The sequence below is a fragment of the Rattus norvegicus genome, chromosome 2 (assembly GCF_021556685.1).
Source record: "Rattus norvegicus strain SHRSP/BbbUtx chromosome 2, alternate assembly SHRSP_T2T, whole genome shotgun sequence".
NCBI lineage: Eukaryota > Metazoa > Chordata > Mammalia > Rodentia > Muridae > Rattus > Rattus norvegicus.
In genome coordinates this window covers 228,719,388-228,745,532 of record NC_141535.1, presented here as the reverse complement: position 1 = coordinate 228,745,532, position 26,145 = coordinate 228,719,388, and the positions used below count along the sequence as shown (strand labels likewise).

At 45.6% G+C, this 26,145-nt stretch overlaps 1 protein-coding gene across 4 annotated transcripts in view; it reads left to right on the top strand.

The window, feature by feature from the left end:
- The first annotated feature begins 371 nt into the window (after positions 1-371).
- Dapp1 (dual adaptor of phosphotyrosine and 3-phosphoinositides 1) overlaps positions 372-26,145 on the top strand; it is a 49,425-nt gene continuing 23,651 nt past the window's right edge. For 3 of the 4 annotated variants that reach the window (XM_087627895.1, XM_087627893.1, XM_087627894.1), the window contains exons 1-3: positions 382-577; positions 15,376-15,498; positions 19,202-19,335. In XM_087627895.1, coding sequence (XP_087484021.1) covers positions 477-577; positions 15,376-15,498; positions 19,202-19,335 — 358 coding nt within the window. In that variant the 5' untranslated portion in view covers positions 382-476. 4 annotated transcript variants of the gene reach the window in all.

Below are 26,145 nucleotides of genomic sequence, written 5' to 3'. Positions count from 1 at the left end.
GCTCCTTGTACCAGTTGTGTGAGAGGTGTGTGTGTGTGTGTGTGTGTGTGTGTGTGTGTGTGTGTGTGTGTGTGTGTGTGTGTCCTCCTCTACAAACAGCAGGCAAACCCTGGTAGGGAGAAGCTACAGTTTGGTCTCCTTCAAAGAGTTTGTCCTAATAGTACCATCCTGGGTGGGTGGTCCTGTTTCCTTGGCAAAATCTGACGTGCTAATACATTGCCATGACTGAGGTGTTTGGCCGTCAGAGGGGTTAGCACACTTCCTGACTGACAGAACACCCCTGCCTATGCCTCAGGCCCAGGGTGGCAGAGGCAGTGGGAGGAGCAACCAAGTTTCACTTCCTCGCTAGCCAGAGACTCAGCCACAGAGGGCTCCTGTCTTAAGCGAGGAGGAGCAGCAGCGGCAGCAGTGGATCCCATCTCTCTCTCTTCACTCAGCACCTGGAGGGGTGTCAGCCTTCAGAAGCAAGGACACGAATGGGCAGAGCAGAACTTCTAGGAGGGAACATGAGTACCCAGGATCCCTCGGAGCTGTGGGGCCGGGCAGATGGAGGCTCAGACCTGTTCCAGGATTTGGGGTAAGAGCACCTTTTCAATGAGTAGAACTCTCCTGCTACAGTGGGCATTCGGATGATCAGTGTTGATTCAGGACTCAGTCACCTGACGATCTTCTCTACCTGGGCATTTAATGGATTTGTAGGAACTTCCTTCTGGGGGGTGGACTCATGGTAAACGTGTAAGATATTTTTCTAAAAGTGAGAATGGTTGCATGGAGGGAATGTGACAAAAATCAACTGTCGGGCATCCTCTAGCAGCTGAGGCAGAAGTGGCACGTGCAGGTACAATCATCTGTTTCTGCGCTAGCTTATCACTAACTCGAGGTGGAGGAGCTCTGAGTGAGCCTCTTGGCAGTGTCACTGGTTCCATAAACAGAAAGTCTACACGGCTGTGAGTAAGAGGGATTTTTTTTTTTCAAAAGAAAAAAGAATGAGGAAGTTTGTTCGGCGGCAATCTTGTTTCTATGGTGCCTTCTTCTCACACAGCACTGTGAGCTCTTGCATAGATCTGTCTCTGTAAAGGCAACACAGGCTTTCGGACACAAGATAACAACAGTCCTGCTTCAGATAGGCAGGTTTGGGTTAGGTGACATCATCAGAATTCATCAGAAGGGACCCTGGTGGCACTGCTCATCCGAACACTTAGCAAAGAAGAAAGGGTTACTCAGACAAGAAAGGGGGTCCTAGGAGATAAAGCCTTACACCCACATGCTTGTGTTTCCCAAGCAAGAGGAAGCTGGACCTGCTGTCTACCTAAGTAGCTGGAATTCCTCTTCCCCCGGTGACACAAGACATGCTGTCACCTTGCACAGGATGGAAGTGAACACGAAAGGGGGTTAAATCCCATCTTGTCAGTCACATCAGTGAAAGAACAGCGCTGAGACACCCACCTGCCGGAGGCTCCATCCTCCTCTGAAGATGGCTTGAAAACTCTGTTTGCTCTGCAGAGATTGTAGCATTTTGTATTGTGTTACTGTAAAATTCCTCAGGGCACCACGCTGGCCCAGCAAGTAGAGGTGCTTGTGGCTAAGTCTGGCAACTTGAGATCAACCCCTGGAACCAACTCTGCAGAGTTATCTTCTCGCCCCCACACAGATGACATGATGGGCAAGCACCCACCTGCTCATGCGCCTGCGCATACAAACACACACGTACACACACACACACGTACACACACATACACATGTACACACACACAAATATACACACACAGCATGTACATGTGTAATAATAATCGATTAATAAAACTTCTAAAAGCAGCTCTCAATTATTCTCTGTATTTAGACTTAAAGCTAAGATCTCTTTAAGTTCAGATTTAAAGCGAAGGACCTGCACTGTCATTTGGTATCGTCAGGTAGGATTTTCAATAAAGGAAATTCCTTAGGCAGTCATCAGAGCTCCAAAAACGCTCCACATTTCTCTTCATATAAAAAACAAAAGTAAGGGCCCCTGTGTGAGCACCCAGACCAGAATCACGGAGGCAAACATCTCAGTGATTACTGACCGGTTCCTAAGGCTTCTACCTGTGCTCTCTGCCACTGAAGACACCTCAAAGGAGAAGATAGATCCAGAAAATATTCGACCCTGTCTCTTAAACTAAACAAACCCTGAAAGCAGGATCTATGCTTTGGAAAAGTCAGCACACTCAGAGGACACAAATGAACCCGGCCATGTGTCTTCAGACAGGATGAAGCTAATGCAGGTGAACCACAGGTTTCCTTCCCGGGGAAAGAGGAGACACCTCACACTAAGTCCAGGGGGCCCTTATTATAATTCTGGAATGAGTGGTACGTTTGTATCCAGATTTCTCTATTTCAGAAGACCTGGAAATTTTCTTGAATGTCAGAGCTTTGCCTCAAGAACCATGCAAAGTTCAGATGCTGAAGACACGGCTCTGTAGTGTGGGTTTCAACCATCTCTATAGAGTGGTCTATATAGTTTATTTGCTTATTCTTACTCTTGTTTTTATACTTGACACAGGGGCTGACACCGCTCAGCCTCCAATTCAAGGTAACTAAGGATGACTTGAATTTCTCGATAGTCCTGACTCAACCTCTCAAGGGCCGGGGTTAGAGGTGTAGAGCACCACACCCCACTTTATGCAGGGCTTCCAGTAATCAAGGCAAGCACTCTACCAACTGAATCACTTCTTCGGCATCTGTTTTGTTTTAATTCTTGGTGCCCAGGCTATGCCCCCCTCCCCAACAAAACAAAAAGAAAGAAAAGGAAAGAAAGGAAGAAAGAAAGAGGAGAGAAGGAAGGAAGGGAGGGAGGGAGGAGGGAAGGAAGGAAGGAAGGGAGGGAGGGAGGAGGGAAGGAAAAGGAAATGAAATGTGCCTCTGGGCTAACATTTGTTTTCTTCCTCTACACGCCTTTAAAGCAAAACTGGAATTGAGAATCAAGGTATGAAATGTATATTCTCTGAAGTGTTCGGTAAAGTTTTATCATTTACTTGGGGTGTGCCCCTAAATTATAAAATCACTAATAAGTTCTGGCATTCCGTTTGAGAGGTTGGGGCCTGCGGCCAATAACTTCATTGAAGTGCATTTTACATACTATAAAAGTCACCCATTTCAACTTTGAGGGTACAGCTGTCACTGTAGTCGATGTTAGCATATTTTCACCTCCCTTGAAAACCAGTAAGGAGCACAGGTCATTTAAATAAAATCAGTGGTCTACCTGTGCGGGGGCCTAAGAAAGCCTTGATTTCTACAACTCTTTTATTTCTCAACTAGGGAACAAACAAATTTCAAACTGCTAAGGACTTAACCTCCATCCTGCAAACAGAATGTTTAAGCACCAACAGAAGCCAGCCCTTGCCTCTGGCACACCAGTGATAGTCTTTCCATAGGAGATAGCTGAGGACTGTTGGCAAGGACCTGTTGCCTCTGGCAGAATTCCGAATATAAATGAAACTCATTCTTTGAACCTTTAATCCAGTTTGGTGAGGCATGATCTATACCAAGCCTGCAGAATAATCCAGTTTTTTCAAAGCTCCATAAAAATTCTATGTATGTATGTATGTAAGTATGAATGAATATATATATATATATGTATGTATGTGTTAGTTAATGGATAGATAAAGATAGATAAAATCTAGGTTTAGTGACTTGAATTTTAAAATGATTTTAATGGGTTATTTCAGTCATTAGATACTTCTTTTTTTGTTATTAATTTGCTTCATGCAGTGCCAGGGATGAAACCAGGGGCCTTGTATATTTTATTATATGTAAAGAGATAATTTAGTGGAAGCATACGCACAGAGAAAGGGTTAGGGGGCTGATCTTGGTTCTTTGGTCCTTGTTTTGCTTCAGGCTTTGGAATTTGTAAATACGGTGAGCCAGACCCAGAACAGTAGTAAAGCATCCCTGGCCCTTCCAGAACACGCAGGACTTTGGCAGAACACTGGCTGCATAGTCTCTAAAGGAGACTTGGACCCAGTCAGGTCTTTCAGCTCCTTTGCAGTATCAATCCAGACCTGTTTATTTTCTTCGTCAGTGCATTAGGGAGCCCTAAAGGAGAAGGGAAACAAAGCCCTATTTGTTGTGGGGGTGTAAGGACAAACAAGGCAGGCCCAGGGAGCCAGGCAGGGGAGGCTCAGCTCTGGGAACAGCTAGGTCTACTCCTCCGTTTTCCAAAGCAAGATGTGGTGTGGGTCAGTCACTGAGAGGATCAACACTCTAGCCATCCAGCAGTAGCTCCCCACACCCAGCACTCGGCCAAGGCACAAAGCCCCAGCAGTACCAGAACTTGCAGGGTAGGAGGTGGTGTGGATGGGCCTCATGTCCAGTTTTCTATTTGTTAAGGGGTTGTATAACCCAACCACTGACATGCCTTCACAGAGAGCGTGTGACAGAAGAACTGCCAGGACACGCTTCAGGTTCACCAGGACACACGGACAAGGGGAAAGGGATGGGGATTCCTGTGGCTCAATTACAGTTCAGACACAGGTGGCTCATGGAGAGCTACGGAGGAGTTTCCAAGTTTTTAATGGATAGCCACCGACTCTTGAGGAAGGCGGTACAGGAAGGACCAAGGTCGGCATGACAACTTCTGCCATTTAGATGAAAGACTGCAAAGATAAGGTGGATGTAAAGTAAGCCTTCCTTATGGACCCTTGCCTGGAAAGTCAAAACAAGAAATGCTCTCTCTATTGACCCTACGAAGAGGAAGAAGAAGAGGAGGAGGAGATGGTAGAGGAGGAGGAGGAGGAGGAGAGGAGGAGGAGGAGGAGGAGGAGGAGGAGGAGGAGGAAGAGGAAGAAGAAGAAGAAGAAGAAGAAGAAGAAGAAGAAGAAGAAGAAGAAGAAGAAGAAGAAGAAGAAGAAGAAGAAGAAGAAGAAGAGGCCTTATAATTGTGTTCTTTTCTAAGAGGCCTTGGAATCTGAGCTGCCAGCTACCAGGAGTGCCCATGGCCTCTGCTCACTGATTTATTCCACTCACCTTCCTAGCCTCGGACAAAGTACATAGGAGTTAGCCTCAGATGGAGGAGATGATGGTTCCAGCCCAAAAGTAATACAAGGGCCATTTCCACAGAAACTGTAAGCCAATGCAAAGATCTTGGTACACAAAGATGCATTAAAGAATATACACACAAAGGACTTGATAGTGCCCAAACACAACATGGGTTGTGGGCAATGGCATGTGAATTTTATATACAGTTGTCACACATGTCCGTGCACACACACACACACACACACACACACACACACACACACACACACACACACACCTTTCCCCTATTTCAAACTGTTCAACCATTCTTGGCCCTCAGTCCACACAAAACAAGCCATCGGCCGGACTGACCCTTGCTGGCACAGTACATGATGACAAATGCAATTCGTCCCCATTACAGCCACTTTATTCACACTCGCTCTGGCCTCCAAAGACACCCTTCCTCCAGCTTTACCGGTAAGCACCTGAGGAATCTGGCTGGCTGAAGTTCCACAGTGTCTGGGGCCACCGCCCATGCCTTGCTCACAAGTCAAAAGGCTTCCCTCCGTGACAGTCGAGAGTTATGCTCTCGGGCTATGCCCCAAGCCCATGCCATCCACACATCCTGCTGCATTCAGCCTTCCCAACTATCACGGTGCAGTATTAGGCATTCGTGTCGTGGAGCAGACAGTGATGTGGAAAAGTCAAGTGCAGTGAGCACCTCGCGGGCTTCCTACGCGGTGGATCTGAGAAGCACGAGTGGCCTACCCCACAGCTGTGGACTCCCACCTTGTGTTGCCGCTTTGCAGTAATGGCGACCACTCAGCCTAGCAGACTTACCGCTCACGAGCACTGTCTTGCCCCCTTTGCTGGTAGGAACTCCTTTAATTCCCATACTGTTGGTGTTGCCCAGGCCATGCGCACTTACGGATGCAAAAGAGAGGAACCAATCAGTCTCTTGCCCTGTGCCAGGTTTACAGAGCCTAAAAGCGTCACCACAAAGTCAACTTCCTAGTTTTACCCAAACTTCTCCCTTTTTATTAAACTGGTACACTTTTTAGTACATATATAGACTAAAGGGAAAAAAGAAAGTTCTATGACTTCAACAAGTCGACACAACTTATTATTTAAAAAAGTCACATCTTTGACTACTAGGTGGGCCTCATGGATAGACCAATATCCCAATGAGCCAGAACCTTAATGAATTCTGTGCACATTCAATTTTCTGAGCTAGAAAAACAAAACAAACAAACAACAGTAAAATCAGGCTAAGGACGCCACCAAGTCAAAAATGGCCACAGAGATGTGACGGCAGATAGAGCGATGAGGCTCATTCTTCTGCATCTGAAATCTTGAATTCTAAAAATGGTGGGCGGTTTGTTCTCCTGTGGCGGTGAGGGGCTATGCAAGCCGTGAACTGACTGGGATGTTTTGGCTCAAGTGAGTTTCCTCATCAGTTGTGTTCCTCTTATGGGCGATATCCTTCCACTTACATGTTGGAGACCTGCCCCATGAGTTCTTCACCTTGGGAGTGGCTGCTTCGCTGCATTCTTTGCTCTTCCACTCATTCATAAATCCATCCATTGAACGAGGACGTTGCGCAAGTCCGGGAGGATAGGAAAAGGAAGCATGGACTGCGCATGCGCATAGCAAGCAGATGCAATAGTGTGGGCTTGAGGGCCATACAGTGTCCGGGAAAACACTGTCACAGGAAGGATAACCTGTAGGTGCGAGAGGTCGCCCCGGACTATGTTTGTCAGCTGAATAAGAAAATATAGTACTATACGGGGCAGGAGTCCTGAGTAAAGGGAAACCTGGCAAAACTGAGTGCTATGACAAGCAGCCCATTATCTGTCCTCTCAAAGTATTTACACCTTTAAAATGCATACGGGTCGCCATTGAATTTATATTGACATGAGCATTACATGAAATTATGCTCTATTTTGGAGATATATGGGACTGTAGAGGGCTGACATACTTCGATATGTCTGTTTTACTTTACAGTTGCTCATCACACACTATATAAAACACATGGTGAAAAATATATTCTCCCTAAAAAATAGCTACCACCAGCCCAGAGAGAAGGCCCCATGGTAAAGCAGTTGTCATCAAACCTGACAGTCTGAGTTTGATCCTAGTGTTGGAAGGAATGGCCAATTTCCCATGCATGCAAGCCAGTGGGTGTTTTTAATGTAAGCATTGTTTAAACTACTTCTCGCTTTTCTTAGTGTTTGAAATTACTTATACTAAACAGTCAAATTATATGAATGTGGCAATTATTAGAAATTGGGGGAATTTTTAAAGGTCAGTCATTTCTACCCAAAGAACATGTCTACCTAAAATGGCATTATTTAAAATCTTTCCTGTCTTCTAAGTATATTTTTCAGTGAATATTCATGTCACATATAGACATACAGACCGACCTATAGTCATAATTTTTGCTCTGGTTTTTTGATAGGAAATCCATTATCTTGGCCTCTGAGCAAGTGTAGGTCTCAGCTTAGGGAGGGGGTGAGAAGGGTGCATTTCTCCATGTTAATCTTTGGATACTTGGGTTAGTCTGGATTCCCAGAGGGTCTGAGATAGATTTGATCACGGGATGGTATGAAATGAATCACCGGCCACTTGGAAGAATATAGACTTAATTACACAGCCATTACATTTTACGTTTCAGATGGATACTGAGGTGGTTGTACACGATGAGCAGTCATGGTTCAGGAGCCTAGAAGTCCTTAGGCGCAGACTGGTGATTGAGGAAAGGACACAGTAAGGAGTGTGGGTGGAAGCCAGCTCACATGCCAACAAAGCACAGCTCTACTACTTTTGAATATTTTTGTTGTTTTGTTGTTTTGTGGTCCCCTCTCCCCAGAGCTAGGGTGTTTGTTTTTTTTTTTAAATATTTTAAAGAAGAGGGCACTGGGAAAACCTTAACACTCACAAACATCTTCTAAATCCCTTCTGTGTTTGCCTGAGGGCTTTTTATTCCTAAAGCTTCCCGGGTTCATATTTCCGTCCCTATTGTTTTGACTCGCACCTGTGCCTTTCACAATATGGGTGTACAATGGACACTTTGCAGGTGTGGATGCTGTGGGCTGACTGCGCTCCTCCTCTTGGAAGGGAGCCCCTAGGAGCAGGGGGTGTAGATCATTCAGCTTACCTTTTCTGTATGAGCCTACCTTTTGTCAGAGAATAGACGTGTAAGTGTTTGCTGACTCAAAGCCAAGACCAGAACTCAAGGCTGCTGACTTCTGTCTAGGGATGTCACTCTCTAGACTGAGTCCCCTTCCATTCAAGGCTTTTTAACTGGCGAACTAAACCAATACTGGTTAGAAGTTGGAACCACACAGTATGCAGCTAAGAGATGAAATAAAGACATAGCCTGCCTGTGAGTCTTTACATCTCTTGAGGTATAGGACTCTTTCCTGTACCCACAGGGGATAGCTTTCCACCGGTAAGCACGGTCTAAGGCAGCCAACCCGAGTCAGCATTTTCTGAGGGACACAAGAGTGATCGTAGCAAGTGCACAGTCAACTTGATTTCCTGAGGAGATGGAGCCTCCTGAGGGAACCTTGGCTTTGGGATCCTTAGCCAGCCAGTCTGAGGAACTTCACGTTCTTACTCACAGAACTTTTTTTTCCCCAGTGCAAACGATTTCCTCTGTCACACCCTTTGGGGAACGATGCTGTAACACTGCAGGCTGCCCTGGGAACTGAACACAAGCAACTTGTAGTGAGGAGATGCAATGTCTACCCCTCTCTCCGATCAGTGGCTGTGTCTCTCACCCCAGTATCTAACTTCTCCGGGCATGTGGATCTGTCTCAGGGTCTGCTCTGTGAGCCTCTCGTTGTGGGACCGCTGTGTTCTCTGCCTCTGTCTCATGGATGACTGGGTCTCTGTGTACGTTCACTGAGTCACTACTTACCGTCCCTACCACACGCAGTACACACACTTCTGCTGGCTGTGGGAGGAGTGAGCTCTGTGCTGTTCACCTCCCTCACTATCCCTTCCTTTTTCTTGTTTTCAATCTTTTCACTTCTTTTATTCCACTTGGAGGAGGATCCTGATGAGAGAAGTCCCCTCCCTTTTTCTTTATCCATTCGTTCCCTTATCTACTCAGATTTGGTTTAAATACATAACGTAACCTGGCCTTGAACTCCCAGTACGCCTGCCTTGCTCTCCTGGGTGCCGAGGTTACTGACCTGCACAGCACGTTTTTTTGTTTTTTTTGTTTTTTGCTTTTCTCTCTTTGACTCACATTTTTCTGAGTCTCTGTCCCTCTTCCTCTGTCTGTCTTGGTGTTTCCATTTTCCAGACTGCCAGGTCTCATTATCAGACTCCGCGCACAGGTTGATCCTGGTCTCTAACGACCTCTGTGTTCGGGTTGGTCTTGTGCTCTGTGCATTGAGATGTTGAGTTCTGTACCCAGGATCAGGCTGTAGTCTGGACGAAGGCTTCATATTGACCAATGTGCTATAAAGAATGCTCCCTTGGGCAGGAGGGAAAGGAAGGCAGGACTGGAGATCAAGTAGGGGGTGAGGGCATCTCAGGTAGAGACCGAGAGGAGAAGGAAAAATGATGGGGGAAGGAGGCTGCCGTGAGTCAAGATGAGCTATGAGGATAGACCATGAGCACATGGCCAAGAGAAACTCGCCCTCAGGATATACATGGAGCAAAGCAAATAGAGCTAGACCCAGTTGGCAAGTAACCGCAGGGTCTATGGCTGGGATGTAGGTTACGATAACTCAGAACCCACCCAGTTTAGGCTTACAGATTGTTACTAAAAATACAAGGTTTCTGTGTCGTCTATTCAGGTGCCCTACAGTGATAGAGGCAAAAAAACCTCGTAAAAATACTTCTATATTTCTCCTTTCATCTCTGCTTTGGTTTCTTGTTTGTTTTTTTTTGTTTGTTTGTTTAGTTGTTTGTTTGTTTGGCTGGTTGGTTGTGAGCTGAGGTTTAACACCCAGTTTTACGAGTAGATATTTGCATGCAGTGCCCCCACCAGGTCTGCTTCCTAAAGCTTTGGACAACTAGCCTCACCTGCGAGTAGGGTGCATAGGCGGGACATTTAGAGCAGTGGTGTGGAAAGTCCCAACCTAGCTGATTCCATCACCGGAAACTCCCGGCTGGAAAGACAGTGGGGAGGCTCAGTCTTGCCTGTACAGGGCGCTGCACCTACCTGAGCTGTTTTTTAACTTCCCCAAGTCTGTGTAAAGCCTCTGCTCATCTCTCTCTACTTGAGAAGTGAAGTTCCACCCTATGGGCATCTTCTGTGAACAATGCCATCTTGACTTAGATAACAGCCTGACTGCAATACAGCACTGAGAGCTCTGGGACTAAATGACAGATGTCTTTATCCTACACTGGCCATTTCTGATGACACCGAGAGGCCAAGAGATTGAACTTTCCCACGGTTGAAGCATCTAGCACTGACTGGATGTACAAAGGTACACACATGAGATCGACATCCCACCAATCCTGAAGAACAACTCGGGAGCTAAGGTCAGATCAAGCCAAGTGAGGACAGTTTGGATCGGGGAAACCCAGTAGAGATCTCGTGGTTTTTTCCTCACTGTGTTCAGAGGGAATGTGAAGCCAGGCTGTAGGTTCAACCACACAGATCAATCATCTGTGCCAGAGCCTTAGAGAAGAGACACATTATCCATTTGTCCTTTGGGGCCCAAAGACTTCAGAGGGTGTCACCGTCATTGTAAAAATGAGAATAATTTTGAAACAGAATTTAAAAAGAAAGACATCTTTTTTGAGTGTTTATGCCAGCTGTGGGCTTCTTTTTTCTGCTTTCCTATAATCTAGAGTTTCTCTTCCTGCTTTTGGTTCAAATACATGTCCCTTTATAACTCAATATGAATCCAGGTTCCAGGTCACTTCTCTTTGCCAGGAAGGGAGGCATATGATTAAATACATTAATGGTCTGTAGGCATGGGCAGCTAAGAAATTTTCTCACAGAGAAATAAACACTCTGGCGCTGAGGGCTTTGCTTAGTAGAGTGCTTACCTAACATGTGTAAGCCCCTGGGTTCAGTCAGGAGGAAGGGAAGGAGGGAGGGAGGGATGGAAAAAATACCTTATGAGGATACAGACCACCAGTTTTTCTAATGTTATTTTGCATTGCTCACCAACATGTGCTTCAGGTAGGCATCCTACTGTCCATATGTACCACACAGAAACTGACCCCAGTGTCTCTGTTTGTCCTCCTTCCTCTTGACATCCCCTTCCTCTCACTACCTAATGGATTAGATATATATCCACTGTCAAGCCCAGAGCACGATCCTTCATCTCCCTCTGTAAAGCTCCCTGGCTCCTTGCTTCCTTCCTAGAGGTCCAGCGACTACAACACTAAGTGGACAGCCACAGGAGATTTCTGACTGATAACCCGCAGATCCTTCCTCCTTTCTCTCCTGAAACTCACATAGTTCTTCACCTTGCTCTTTTCCTCAGATGCCAAACATCAAACTCAAGCCATTAGGGCTACTGAGTGAAAGTTCAGAGGGTCTTTCTCGTTCATGTTTCTCAGATTCTTAGCAGGGTAGAGATCACTTGAGCCCCCACAGTCAGGGGTATGGGAGACAAGAATAAAAATTTCTACCAAGACCTCAGGTGCTGCTGGTGTCACTAGCCCAAATTTTGAGTAGCAAGGCTGGCTTTGTATTGATTTCTAAACACCAACAGCAACTCCTTAGAGGTCTGGTAGTGAACTGAGTGGTTTATATAAATATTTGTGCAAAGTAAGTATCAAAACTATTTACATAAATAGCATTTAGAAAGATTTTTTTTCCTTGTAACATTTTTTGAGTGTGCCTTTAACATACTGTGTGTTATCTCAAGAATTTTAAAGTCTTTCCTTCAAAGGACATAGCATAAACGAGACATAAACTTAGACCAGTAAATTAAAAGAATAAAACCCAAAGGGTAAACCTAGAAGGTTCCAGCAGGAGGAGGCACCGGGATGGAGGCAGGAGGAGCTGAACTGAGAATGAGCCTCTGGATCCAACCTGCCTGAGCTCTCTGTGGTTGACTTGATTTCCTGTACCTTGCTGAGAGGCAGCTACAAAAACTATTTAGTGGGTGGGTGTTTCCTAATTTGCTACCTTATCATGGGCGAGATAAGGCCTCCGTTTCCTTCAAGGTCAACTGCTAGTTTTGATATTCTTATAAACCCAATGCAAGTATTCTGCCCAAGCCTATAATAAGACCTTTACTCTTACTGCCACTGACCTCAAGACACAGCTGTGAGAAATCCATAAGCCACAGGGATAAAAGGTGACCCTGACATGTTGCTTCTAAAACAGTCACCAGCCATAGTTTCTTTTCTTTTTCTTTTTCTTTTTCTTTTTCTTTTTCTTTTTTCTTTTTTTTGTTTCTTTAGAGAAAGTAAGGCCAAAAGAGTTTGGAAAATAAACCTTACTCAAGACTGCATAATCACATGTCGCCAGCAGCTAAGAGAATGCCTACCGTGTTAGTGATAGAGAATTTAGTAAAGCTTGTGGTCTGTTCCCTTTTGCAAAAGTTAAGGAACTGTGGAAATTGTATAACAGAAGATAGCATCTCAATATTTGAAAATACAGGTTTTTCTCTCTCAGAAAGAAATTCATTTCATGTCATTTTGATTCGAGACAACCTTAGGGAGGGACCACAGAGTTCCTAAACTAAAGTGGGGACCAGAGTTGCTAAGCTAAAACAGGGACCCAAGGTGGACACTCATTAGTTCCCCTTTTCTCTTCGTGGTGCCCACTAGTCAACTGGCTTCTTACTACACTTCATTCTAAAAATACCAGTCTTGCAAAGGTACAGAGAAAAATAACGGTGAGGGAACTTTTGTCCACAATAGTCTCTGGGTGAGCTCCTTCATGCAATTTCTCAAGAGACCAGAGCAAGCTCAAGTGATGGTGTGCATGCCCTCAGGCAAGACCAGGCAAGCAAGGCGCTGCTGTTCTGCACCTCGGAACTTAGCTTTTAGGGACAATTCAAAATTCAAAGCTTAAAAGGCACTCAGGAGATGAGTGCTTTGGGAGATAAAGGGCGCAGAAGCCTGAGATAAAAGGAGATGTTAAAGATGCTACTCAGAGAAGGGGGCATGTGCTAGACTCCATCAGCAACTGTGCAACTTCCTCTGTGAGAGGAGATTTGCCAGCGAAAGTGTCCTTGGTCAATGCAGGTCCCTTCCACAGCCCCTACTGCTAGGGGTCCCTGCAGTTGACAACTACCTCCAGTGCCCAGCTTTCAGAACTAAATCGAAACAATACGAAAGTAGAATAAGGATTGTAACCACCGTGGAGACATGGCCAGGTATAGCTGAGGGAATCTCACTGACTGGGGATGGTAACTGGCCTGCCGTTTTCAACTTCACCGGTATTCACGTGAGCAGTCCTCACCGCCGGCCTATGAGGGATAGATATTGTTTTTATTTTAATTTATTTAACTTTATTTCGTATGCATTGGTGTCAATTCCCCTTGGAACTGGAGTTAGAGACAGCTGCGAGCTGCCATGTGGGTGCTGGGGATTGAACCCGGTCACTCTGGAAGAGCAGTCAGTGCTCTTAACCAACCAGTAAGCCATCTCTCCAGCCCCACACAGATATCGTTCATCTGACATTGGCTATAAGGGAGCTGAAGTGGCTCAGACAGGTGAAGTTTGCCTACGGTCTTATTTCAAGTGAAAGGCATCACCTGGATTGGGACCCAGGCAATGTGACTCCAGGGTCATTACCCCGGTTACCACACTGGTCGAAGACCAAGAGAAGGACCTGTCTCTAGGAGAAAGGCCCAGAGCACATGGGCGTGGCCTAGAATGCTTTTATCCCTGTAGAATTAGGATGTGGGGTTAAAACCGAACACTAGCGAAATTCATAGGCTATCTCTGAGGAGGAGACTCGGTTATGTGGGACACTGTCTCCTGGAGGAAGAAACAGGGAAACTGAGGCTCCAGGATAAGAAAAGGACTCTATTTTTATCGTCTTCTCTTAACCATACACATAGATTACCTTTTCTAAACCACGAAGATCAATTAAAAGCACAGGAATGTGAAAAGGGCAGCTTGAATCTCCTTGGGACTTTCCCAGCTCCTTCGATATTCATCAACTTGAAACCGTGTTCGGCCTGACACCGATGCTCACTCTGAAACACCAGGGCTCTTTGCTCACAGCTTCCGTTCTCTCATGACCCCGGACGGACGACTTGGTTTTCATCATGAAATTTGCCTACTCTTGGAAAAGAGCGAGAGCCGACAAAAGAAAGGGAAATCGGCCAGTGCTTTTATGGACGTTTTTTCTTTACTCTTTATTTTTTCTTTTTCCGTCTTCGTGTTTGACAGTGCTTGAGCGTGCGTATGTACGTACGTATGCTTGCATGTGTGGACATGTGCTTGGGTGTGGAGGGAGTGCTTGGGAATGTGGAGGCTCAGAGTTGGTGTTGGAAACCCATTCTTCACAGTTTTTCCACCTAATTCATCGAGGCTCCGCCTCTCAATCGAACCCAGAGCTTGTGGGCGTGGCTAGTCTTGCTAGCCAGCCTGCTCTGAGATTCATTCTCTCTCTCTCTCTCTCTCTCTCTCTCTCTCGCTCTCTCGCTCTCTCGCTCTCTCGCTCTCTCGCTCTCTCGCTCTCTCCCTCTCCCTCTCCCTCTCCCTCTCTCCCTCTCCCTCTCTCCCTCCCCCTCCCCTTCCCTTCCCCTCCTCCTCCCCCTCCCCCTTCCCTTCCTTTCCACTTCCTCCTCCCCCTCCCCTTTCCCACACCCTTCCCAAGCTATGACTACAAGCAAACTCTGGTCCTCATGCTTGTGGCAAACACTTTAAACCCCAAGCCATCTCCCAGGGCCTCTGTTACAGCTATTTTATTTTACATTAGACTCCTTAAACAACACTATTATTTACTGGGCTGTCTTACAAACTGGGTGGTGTCACAGCTCCGAGGGCTACAAGTTCAAAACAAATTCTATGAGGGTGGTTGCTTCAGAAGGCTATGAGGAAGAACCTGTGTTGGTCATTCGGGCTCTCTGGCTATAATCCTGGTCACACAGCATTCTTCTGTATGGAAATCTGTCCTCCGGCTGTGCCCTTTTACAGGAGGATTCCAACCATGCTGGATTGCACCCGCCTGGCTGGCCTTGTTTTTACTTCTCTCCAGATGAGGTCGCATTCTTAGGAGCTGGAGGTTAGGACAATGTGGGGACTAGTTCTGAACACAGTCAGCCTCTAACTCACTGCTAGGTACCACTGGTGTTCCCATCCTCATCCATGGAATTCCTGGCTCTCAGGCTGAGAGCTTGGTCTCTGCCATCCTCAAAATGGAGAATATTGCTAGTTAATCTCTGAGAGGCAACTCCAGAGAAGGGTTACCCATGGTTCATCGTGCTGTTTTGGTCTTTCTAGGTGGTACCATAGCAACCTCACCCGCCATGCTGCAGAGGCCCTTCTGCTCTCCAACGGACGCGATGGCAGCTACCTGCTGAGGGACAGCAATGAGCAGACCGGGCTCTACTCTCTCTCCGTGAGGTGGGTGACTAAGGACCTGGTAGATTTCATTAGAAGACCCTGAAACCCACAGGAGCAGGCTGTCTGTCTTGGCTTAATCAACAATGAAACAGCACTGTCATCTGAATTCCTGGACTGGGCCCCCTGTTGCTATTTCTTTCTTTCCTGGGGAAGGCAGAGTGGTTTGTGACCATGCAGTTTTCACAGTCACAGACTTAAACGGATAATGTGCGACTTTAAATATTTTCTATGGATTCTGTCCATCTCCCCCCAGATGGTGTGAGCTAACCTAGTCCCTCCGAGTTGCGCCTGACTGTGAGGATGCCCAACGCATTTAAGGGTTTCTCCTCCCATTTCCCGTTGACTCAGTTTGTAGTCTTGATCCCATGCTGGGTTCTAGACATGCTGGCTTCCAGAGGCAAACATCAAGTGTTCCTGAGTCCTTGTGGCCTTGCCTGGACATACAAGCAAATGCTCTGTGCTGATGACCCTCAGTGGGCCATTGGATGGCTGTGACAGCACTGCCACCAAATCCAGACCCTTGGGAAAGTCATGTGTTCCCTTCTCAGGGCAGTCCCTCAGGCCAGCCTTGCTCTCCCCTTCTCTCCTTTCTGTAAACTCCTGGCCTCCTTGCGCTCTTGGGATGGCAGTGGCTACATCCATCCCTGATGCTGGTCCTAGCTCCTTTTCTCCCAGTTCAGCCATTTTGGTTTATTTGGTCTTGGGTTTTGTCATTGATTAATCTTCCCTCTTCCCCTCCCTTTCTTCCCCTTTTCTCCCCCACCCCCTTCTTTCTTCTTTAGTTTGGGGCCCAAACTCAGGTTCTCGAGCTTTCAACTTACCAACCGCCATAGCTCCCCAACCGGGGAAACACTTTCTAACTTCTTAGCTGTTTTACTCTCCATCAGAGAGAAAAGGAGAGGGGAGGGGGAGGGGCAGGGGAAGGGGAAGGGAGGTAGGATGGAATAAGTCAGATGTGGTAGTGCATAGTTCCAATACTGTTGCTACGGAAACAGACACTGCTTACTGGATAGGCAGCCTAGCCTATTTGGTGAGTTCTAAGCCAGAGATGAATACTGTCTGAGGAACAAAAACCAAAGCTGGCCTCTGGCCTCCACATGCACACAAAGATATGCACATGCGCTTGCGCATATAAGGGTGCCGGTACACATGTGAACGTTCATGCATGCATACACACAAACAGGCACAGAAAAGTATTTCTCTAAACAACTGTTGACAGGCTTCAGTGAGCCCAAAAGCAACAAGTTTAACATACGTGGACCCTTTGGTACCCATTTTCTCTGCTATAATAACAAGTCACCAAAAAAAAAAAATGCAATGGCTTAAAACAACACAAATTGACCGTGTCACTGATCTTGCGTGCATTAAGATCCCGGCCTAGCCTGGGCGGCTTCTCTATTCAAATTCTCCCAGCCTGACGTAAAGATGTTTTCAGCTGCAGCTGGGGCTCTCGTCCGAACGCAGAACCCAAGCATCACTTCCTCCTTGCCTCCTCTGCTTGTCTTTCATTTCCCTGCTGTGGTAGCACCAGGGTCCCTGTACCCCTAGCTGTCACTCAGGGAGCAGATGCCACTGTGGTCTGTGCTAGGTGGCCCGTTTGAGTAATACTCATGGCACGGATGTCTACTGCCTTCCTGCCAGCCAGAGCACCCCTCTCTGCCCACTCCTGTGACACAGAGAGAGGTCTGTTCCACGGAGCTCGTGTGTAGAGGTCAGGCCCACACAGAGACTCTTCCTGTTTTGAATATGAACCAATTTGGAGACTTAACAGTACACTAAATCTTTTCAGGACTCCGTCTTGACTAGTCCTTGCCTGGATAATTGGAGCAGGGATGTACACGGAGTTGGGGTCGGGGCATCTACTCGTTCTGTCTGGCATACCTTCCGTTCTCTGGCAGTGTGTCTACACGCCTATTTGAGAAGGAAAAGGAGAGATAGGTAGAGAGTAGGGAACCAATTAGGCAGCCAAAGGGAGGAAAAAGGATATCTATCAATATTTGGAGTTACCCTGATAAGTTTTATTTTTAAATTTTTCTAACCAACAGGGCTAGGGACTAGGGAAATAACTCAGTCAGTAATAGTGAAGTCTATGAAAGGAAAAAGTAACCAAGGTGAACTCCTAGCACCCATGTAGAAAACCAGAAATGTTGGTATGCGCTTCTAATCCTGACACTAGAGAGGAGGACACAGAGGTACCCCTGGGGCTCACTGGCCACACAGCTTTGCTGAACTGATGAACCCCACGTTCAGTGAGAGTCCTTGCCTAAAAAAAAATCCATGCCAAAGATTCATGGGAAATGATATCTGGGTTTACCCCCTAGCTTCCACAAACATGTGCATACATGTGCACATGTGCTTATACATGCATGTACCTGCACATATGAGAACACAAGTATATGTACTGTGTGTCAGGATGCTCCCTTGCTTGGTTCTTTCAAGTATCTCAAATAAGCAGGTACAATTATTAGATCACAGATGGTAACTAATGTTTTATCTGCATGTGACTCATCTGATCAGAAGCTATTTATGAATAGATTACATGTATTTCATCTACATGAAAAAATTATAAGTCACTGGTTTTTATTACAGATACCTGATAACACTTGGTGGGGAGGGGCAGGTTGCCAGCAGAAGTGGCAGGACCCATAGGCCTGTTCAGAGTTAGGATTATTTTTATTCATTTATTTGTCCATCCCCTTAATAACAGATCTTTGAAACCATGCATTTCGTCCCAGCTATCTTAATTTGCCGATGTTGTTGGCAAGAAATATAGCCTCATAGGGCCACCAAGACCCAAATCCTGCTACTAAGCAAAGTGTAGTAATAGCATAAAAGAAGGCGAGTTTTTGATCAAGGAGTACAAAGGCTCTCAACATAAGGCAGAATTATCATGAGGTAGGATTTTCAGGAAGACTCAAGGTTGTTTAGCAGCAGAGGCCAATGGGAAGAGACAATTGGAGGTAAGGAACAAAACGCAGGGAAACTCCTAGAAGAACAGCAGGTCCCAATGGACAGGGTCCTGAGGCTGGAGCCCCAGATCAGCGACATCCACTGAGAACCTGATAGAACCTTCCTCTTGAGGGCCTGCCTGCCTTCCACATGTTGAATCACTGTCTGGGCGTGAGACCCAGCAACCAACAGTTGACTCTGATACATCCAGAGGTTGGGGTATTGGCCATATAGTGGGAGGTGAGACCAGGGAGAAGAGAAATGAACGAGTGAAGTGAGCAGGGAGATTTTATGAAGTACTTTTCATCTCAAAAATGAAGTGGAAAATGACAGCCTGAGAAACGTGACACTGTTCACTAGATAATCACACAGGCAAGGGAGAAGACTAGGGTCATGTTACTCATTGACAGAAACAGGCTTCTGACTGACTCCTAGACAAGGGCACATGGGTCCTGTCTGTCACCCCTGTCCCTGAATTCATGACCTTTATGGAGGTTATTATTCAAGAACCTTTGCAGCCAGTGGAAGGGAAGGCAGGGGCACTGTCAGGTGTCTCCTAGTAGAGTGAAGAGCTGTGAGAATCCCCTGCTAGAGGAAGGCTGCTTCGACAGCCTTTAAGATGCTCAGCAGTTGGTGGCCCTGCGTTCAGCATTCTCAAAGACTTGTTTGTGGTGATGCCGACCCATTGCTAAATTCACCTTCAAAAAGAATTGCCGTTCGTTAAATAACATTAAATGCTATTTTTTTCTTTCAGAGCCAAAGACTCCGTCAAACACTTTCATGTTGAATACACTGGGTACTCCTTTAAGTTTGGCTTTAATGAATATTCATCTCTAAAGGATTTCGTCAAGCATTTTGCAAATCAACCTTTGATTGGAAGCGAGACAGGTAAGCTGTCTTAATACCTGGTTTATTAAGATGGTTTACTGATTCATAGTTCTGCATGAGAATTTGCTTGGAATCTGGTGACTTCTGATGGGGCTAAGAACATTGCGTAGCGAGAGACAGGGGAGGAATACATCAAAGATGAAGTCCTTGCTATAGCCACAAGCTCACTGGGAATTTGTGATCCTCTTAACTCAGCCTCACAAGTGCTGAATTATGGGATATGGGGCATTAAAAGCTCATCCAGGCAGGCGGAGCTTTATGTGTTTGAGGTCAGTCTGATCCACATAGTTCCATGGACAGTCAGGTAAATACAGTGAGCCCTTATATAAATAAATACATACATGAATACATAAATAAATGCATAAATACATAAACAAATAAATGATACAGAAAAACAATTTCTTTAGAATATTCTATTTTATAATACATAGAGCAAAGAAAAGAAAACACGAAGTAATTCTTCATCATTTCAGACATGGAAACTGGCAGGAAACTGCTTGTGGCATGAAAGTGATAGGTTTAGAAACGTGTGTGTGAGCAAATACAGAGGCGAATGCCAGCAGCAAACCACTGAGCTGAGAATAGGTCCCCCGTTGAAGGAATCAGAGAAAGAACTGGAAGAGCTTGAAGGGGCTCGAGACCCCAAAAGTACAACAATGTCAAGCAACCAGAGCTTCCAGGGACTAAGCCACTACCTAAAGACTATATATGGACTGACCCTGGACTCTGACCCCATAGGTAGCAATGAATATCCTAGTAAGAGCACCAGTGCAAGGGGAAGCCCTGGGTCCTGCTAAGACTGAACCCCCAGTGAACTAGACTATGGGGGGAGGGCGGCAATGGGGGGAGGGTTGGAAGGGGAACACCCATAAGGAAGGGGAGGGGGGAGGGGGATTTTGCCCGGAAACCGGGAAAGGGAATAACACTTGAAATGTATATAAGAAATACTCAAGTTAATAAAAAAAAATAAATAAAAAAAATATCCAATAAAAAAAAAAGAAACGTGTGTGTGAGTGTGTGTGTGTGTGTGTGTGTGTGTGTGTGTGTGTGTGTGTGCAGCTGAGACCCAGAGAACTTAATCTGGAGCACTTTCAAAAATAAACTTCACCAGAAATGCCCACAGCAACCAAGTGCTCATATTGAAAATGGAAAACATTTTTATGAGCAATCATAGCCCCTAACTGTCATATTAGTTTATTACCAAGTTTTAGGCCTGTAGCTTGGTATGCATTCAAAATGTCTCATTTCAGAAGTTAGTCAAAGTGGAAGATTAATAATAATAATAACATATATATATCAAACCCCACAGTTTGTTGGCCAGCGTCCCACTGGTCTAACCTCTGTTGATACTTGAGCTAAATGACCACACAGGGGGGAAGTTTATTTTGTCTGACGGCACCCGGGTTTTAGGCCATGACCCTTTACCCCTTGTCATCATTGATGGGAGTACACAGCAGTGAGATCCACTCAGCTCATGACCAGGAAGCAAGGAAGATGGAGGTGGGGTGGGGACCTAGTCCCATTTTGATGTCCCCTTCAAGGTCACACCGATTGGTCTAACCAAAGGTTAGATCAATGTCCTAACCTTTTCACATGGTCCTACCTTCTTATAAGACCAAGCAGGGGGGTCAAACCCCTTAGCACATGGACCTCTGATGGACAGTCTCTCCACCCTGAAGCGCACACTGTGCTAGCTAGCCCTTGAGTTTTCTAACTTGTTAGTCTATAATCAGTGAAGTGAAGGGTCACCTCTGAATGTATGGTTTAGAATCCCAGCTTTATTTGCTCTAAATGGTGAGGAATCTCAGGGTTTCGACAATGGGAAAAGTGCAAGAGCCTTTAGCACGAGAGATGGTACCACAGCTGGTTGCCGTGACTTTGTACATTTTTCTCAGTAAACTCGGGAGTGGTCTTTCTGCTCATCAGTGTGGCAAGGTGAGCTGACATCATCGATCACTGACTCCTGTTCCGCTTATGTCACTGGGACAGACCCCAGTATGAATCAGTGTCTAGCACAGATGAACGACTCGCAGAAACCACACACTACCTGCTTCCCTCTATACCAAAAGGTTTGTGGTAGAGTACTCTGATCGTGAACCTAAAGCTGCCGATCTGTCTTTCTTTCCGGATGGAAACCCTTGCGATCAGCCCTGACAGTTTCTTCAGTGTTTAACTTGTTCTCACAAACAAATACAGGTGGGAATATTCATTTCCACTGCTACCTTGACCTGAGCAAGCACAGAAGTTTCTCTAATCTCTGCAGTTTACTTCCTGTGTGTGCTCAACCCTACTTCAATTCTTAATCTCTGGAAATGGAGATGAGTGTCTTAAGACCGTTCCTCCTCCTCTTCTTCTTCCTCTTCTTCCTCCTCTCCCTCCTCCTCCTGTTCCTTCCCCTCCTCTTCTTCCTCTTCTTTAATAACACAATTATTTATTTATTTAATGCATATGAGTACACTGTAGCTGTCTTCAGACACATCAGAAGAGGGCATCTGATCTCATTACAGATGGTTGTGAGCCACCCTGTGGTTGCTGGGAATTGAACTCAGGACCTCTGGAAAATCAGTCAGTGCTCTTAACCGCTGAGCCAACTCTCCAGTACCCTGGTTCTTTTTTTTGACTGCCTCTCCTTCTGTTCCTCCCATATTTGCTATCAGTGCAGGTGAAGAAATAAAATGATATAAATGAACTGATGGCTATCTTTTACGAGTGCTGTCGCCATCAAAACCATTATTGTTATCTGTTCACCCTCTCTTCAAGCCAAGTTGGTTCTTTCATGTAAACTTCTTTCCTAGACACTGTTTAAACCTCTTTTCTCTGCGCTCATTACTGGACCCTCTCTAAATTAGGGAAAGGTGCATACACATCCTGCTTTTTGGCAGATTCCAAGGTTGGGACCAAAGTGAATGTGGTGTATTTTGACTGACACTTTCCCACACAGTCACCAGACAAGAGGCTCACCTGAAACTGCACCACAGTGGGGGTCACCTACACACAGTAGGGTCACCTACACACAGTAGGGTCACTGTCACATTGCATTTAGAACAATGTACAGCCTCTTTATAAATACCTTATCCTGACTAAAGCAATCTCATAGCCAAGTGTAGTGTTACTTGTAATTCTAGCATCTAGTCAAGACGATCCCATGTTCAAGGTGAGCCTGGGCTACACAGACAGGTAGAGGATAACCTGGACTACATAACAAGACCCTGGCCAAAAAAAGGCTTGTGATTAATGTGTTAGGATTGGAGTTTATAGAGCAGTTTCTCCAAAGTTAGAATGTTCTGTGTGCTACTACCGAGGCTCCCACTTCATTTATTCTAGAAGACTAAGTTTGTCCACTGGCTGTCCTTGGCTCTATCCATTATCTGACAAACAATTTGCTCCTTCCAGAGGCCTGATTCAGCTGGTGAGCACGCACATGACTTGCCGACTTCAAGCCGTCGAGTTAGAATACATTAATTCTACTTGCTTATCTGTCCCCACCAGATGCGAGCCAAAGCCATCAAAGCTTATTCAAAGGACAAAACTCATGACACTTGAGTGTTCCAATCCGCCCTCCGTGGGAGTAATAGGCTTCCGGAAAACAAGATAGTATGCTGAAGTCACAATGTCTGTTAAGCCTAGCAAACTGCAATAGTCACAGACGGAGTCACCTCGTGGTCACGAGGAATGGGGAATGGAAAGGAAGATGCCACCTTCTAAAAATAGCCCACGTCTTGTTCACTGACATTGGCTCCTGGTGGGCACAAGTGGTGGTTCATGCCTATAATCCTAAGTTCAGAGTCTGCCTGGGCTACATAGCAAGACCCACTCTCAGTAGCAAAATGGGTGTAAGTACCTGATGTTAGCTTGGAGAGATCAGGAAACCTCCAAGCCAAATGTCTTATTGGTTTGGGGAAGAGTACAGAAAACCTACTTGTTCACACATTGAGTGGGGCTCTGCCAGGACGTTCTTCTCTAGGTCTTCCAAAGTTGGAAATGAAATTCAATATTTTAGATCATTGATGGCACCCGCGCTGCCACAGTAGCGGACCATTAGCTTCGGCCTGCAGCGCCTCAGGGCATGCATTTACAGAGATGCTTTGCTTGTCTTGCTGGCACAAGCGACAGTCAGGCGACTGAAACGGAGGATCACAAATTCAAGACCAGACTGGGAAACTTAGCAAGATACTGTCTCAAATTTTAAAAATAATACTAGTATTAAAAAAAAATGGGCTGGGTATATAGTTCAGCGATCCAGTGCTTGTCCCGTATGCACAGTGCCCTGGGAGCTGGCAATAGATTGATCTATTCATGGGTGGGAATGCTTCTGCCTCTGAGGGCAACAGGATGATTCACGTAAAATGACACACACCTCACATTTGAGCTCTACAATGACAGCTTCAGTAGCATGACACCCAGAATACTTGTTTGCAGGTCACAGGAACATGTTTGTCTTACAGATAATTGGAAGCATTGATCTAAAGAGACACATTTAAGTCTCTGTTTTTCTCCTTTACTCTTATCCTCTGTTCCTTAAATGCCCAGATTTTTAGTCTAAAGAACACAGGTTTCCTAGATCCCACCTAACCTCCTTCCACCACTGTAGACCCTAGTATGCTCTGTTTCCTTGGTCTCCCCTAAAGTTCATGTTCATTCTAAGTTCATTCTTTGTCTTAACATCCGCAGACACTCCGAAGATGTCTCTAATCCTCAAAACTTTATCATTTCCCAAGCCCACAGCAGAGCTATGCAGTGGGCTGACTTACTTTTCCTCCAGCACATTTGATAGTTGTATAATTTTTAATAATCGCATCTTTAAGTTATCTTATTGTGCATATTAGCATAAATGCCTGAGGAGAGGATTCCGGTGAGTTTTGTGTCCTGATATATCCCAGAACTTGAAAGAATAATGCTAATCGCTTCCTTAACACGAAGGGAGGGAGGGGTATCCTACAGTAGTCTGTACTGCAAACACTCCCGACAGTCCTAACCAGCAAAACTGATATAAAGCAAGACGTAGACTTACGCTTGTTGTTCTGTATCTGTCTGGTGATGATCAGATACAGAATCCACCTTTCTATTTCTAATAGATATCTAAAGAGTCTCTTCCTTATAAACAGCACTCCACAGACCTGGATACTTGAGAAACGTTTTTGGTATGGTTTTTACTGACTCTTTCCTCTAATTAGCAAGGTTTCCTTCACACGGTCAGGAGAACGTAGACAGCATTTATATCTATACTTGGACATTCAGGTATTGTTAAAACAAAACGCCCCTTGCTTATATTGAAATGGCTTCCAGTGAAAACAGCCACGTACAGTTTGCTGTTTTGTTTTAGTAGTTCAAGGTAACTTTAGTCACCTAATCCACATAGGAAAACATGCACAATGCTCAATGCTTCCAGTCAGGTGCCGTTTGCAGCTTCCCTTTAGGGTAATGGGTGCAGTTCTTGGAGGCCCCGTGTGGTTCTTTTAGAAAATGTCAGATTTCCACTTCTGTTTTGTGCTTTGATGTGGGGATGCCCGGGCCTTGGGTAAAAGTTCCCGCTTTTATTATTAATTCAGTGGCACCAGCTACTTTCCTGAGGTTAGTGCTTGAAGCTAATGGAGTTAAGAGTTGACGAGCTGCCTGTGGTGTTTCTGGGGGTAACCTAATTGGACAACTTGGAATGTTGCCAAATCAAGGCAGCAGCCCCTTCTTCCATTCACCCTGGTCAGCACTAGTGTGTTTCAGATAGCAGGGAGGTGTGTTTGCAAGTGAAAAGGTAAGGGGGCGGTTTGTGTGTGTGTGTGTGTGTGTGTGTGTGTGTGTGTGTGAGAGAGAGAGAGAGAGAGAGAGAGAGAGAGAGAGAGAGAGAGAGACCACACTGAGGAGTGGTGAGAAGGTTCCAGGCATTAGCTCAGAGGTTTTCACAGGAATTATTTAATCTTCCCTGCTGCCCACAAGAATATGTGCAGTGACCTCATTTTCAGATGAGGAAATAGAAGAGAAGGGGTGACATTACTGCTGCACCCTCCCTCAAGGGACGCTTCATAAGAAACAGGTATGTTCCATGCTTGCTGTGTAATGTAGGCCTCTCGTTATAAAGAAAGAGGATCCGTGTCAACTTCTGCCATTGGGTATTCTCATGGTATTTAGGTAGAATGGCATTTGAGGGACGTTTAAATATTTTTACTACACTCGTTTGTTTGTTTATTTATTTATGTATCGATGTGTGCCTCAATGCCCGTAGGAAACTCAAGGAAAAACTTTCTGGAGTCGGTTCTCTCTTTCCATAACTCGGGGCCCAGGTTTCAAACTCGGGTCATCAGGTTTGGCAGCAACCTCCTATACCCATCAGTGCCACCTCACTGGCCCCATTCAAGACCATATACTAGAGAAAAGATCTTAAAACATTGTTTGAAAGCTACCCAGAAAGCATCCTAAAATAGTAGGCCTGCCTGCATAGCTCCTGAGAGAGGAAATCAAATGACTTGTGTAAATAAAGAAGGAAAAATTACCTGAGGGAGAAAGCTCGGGAGAGGGGAATGGGAATAGGAAAGGGAGCTGGGTACTAAGTCCTTCAGAGGAAGCCATAGTTACAGGACGGGCTTTGATTATGGAGCTTTCTTCCTTCCCCATTCTCCTCCCACTTCGGTGTTTGAGTTGCTTTCCAGGCAGGTAGAAATGGAGGGCATGTTGGGACCATTTAATTCCCTTTTACAAACAATAAACAGGCCTGATGAGAAAAGAAGCAAATTTGCACATCCCCAATCCCAAGGCTGACTCCGCGTTAATCCTTCAAACCTTGATTTACGCATGCGCGAACGAGCTGAGGGAGAGCAA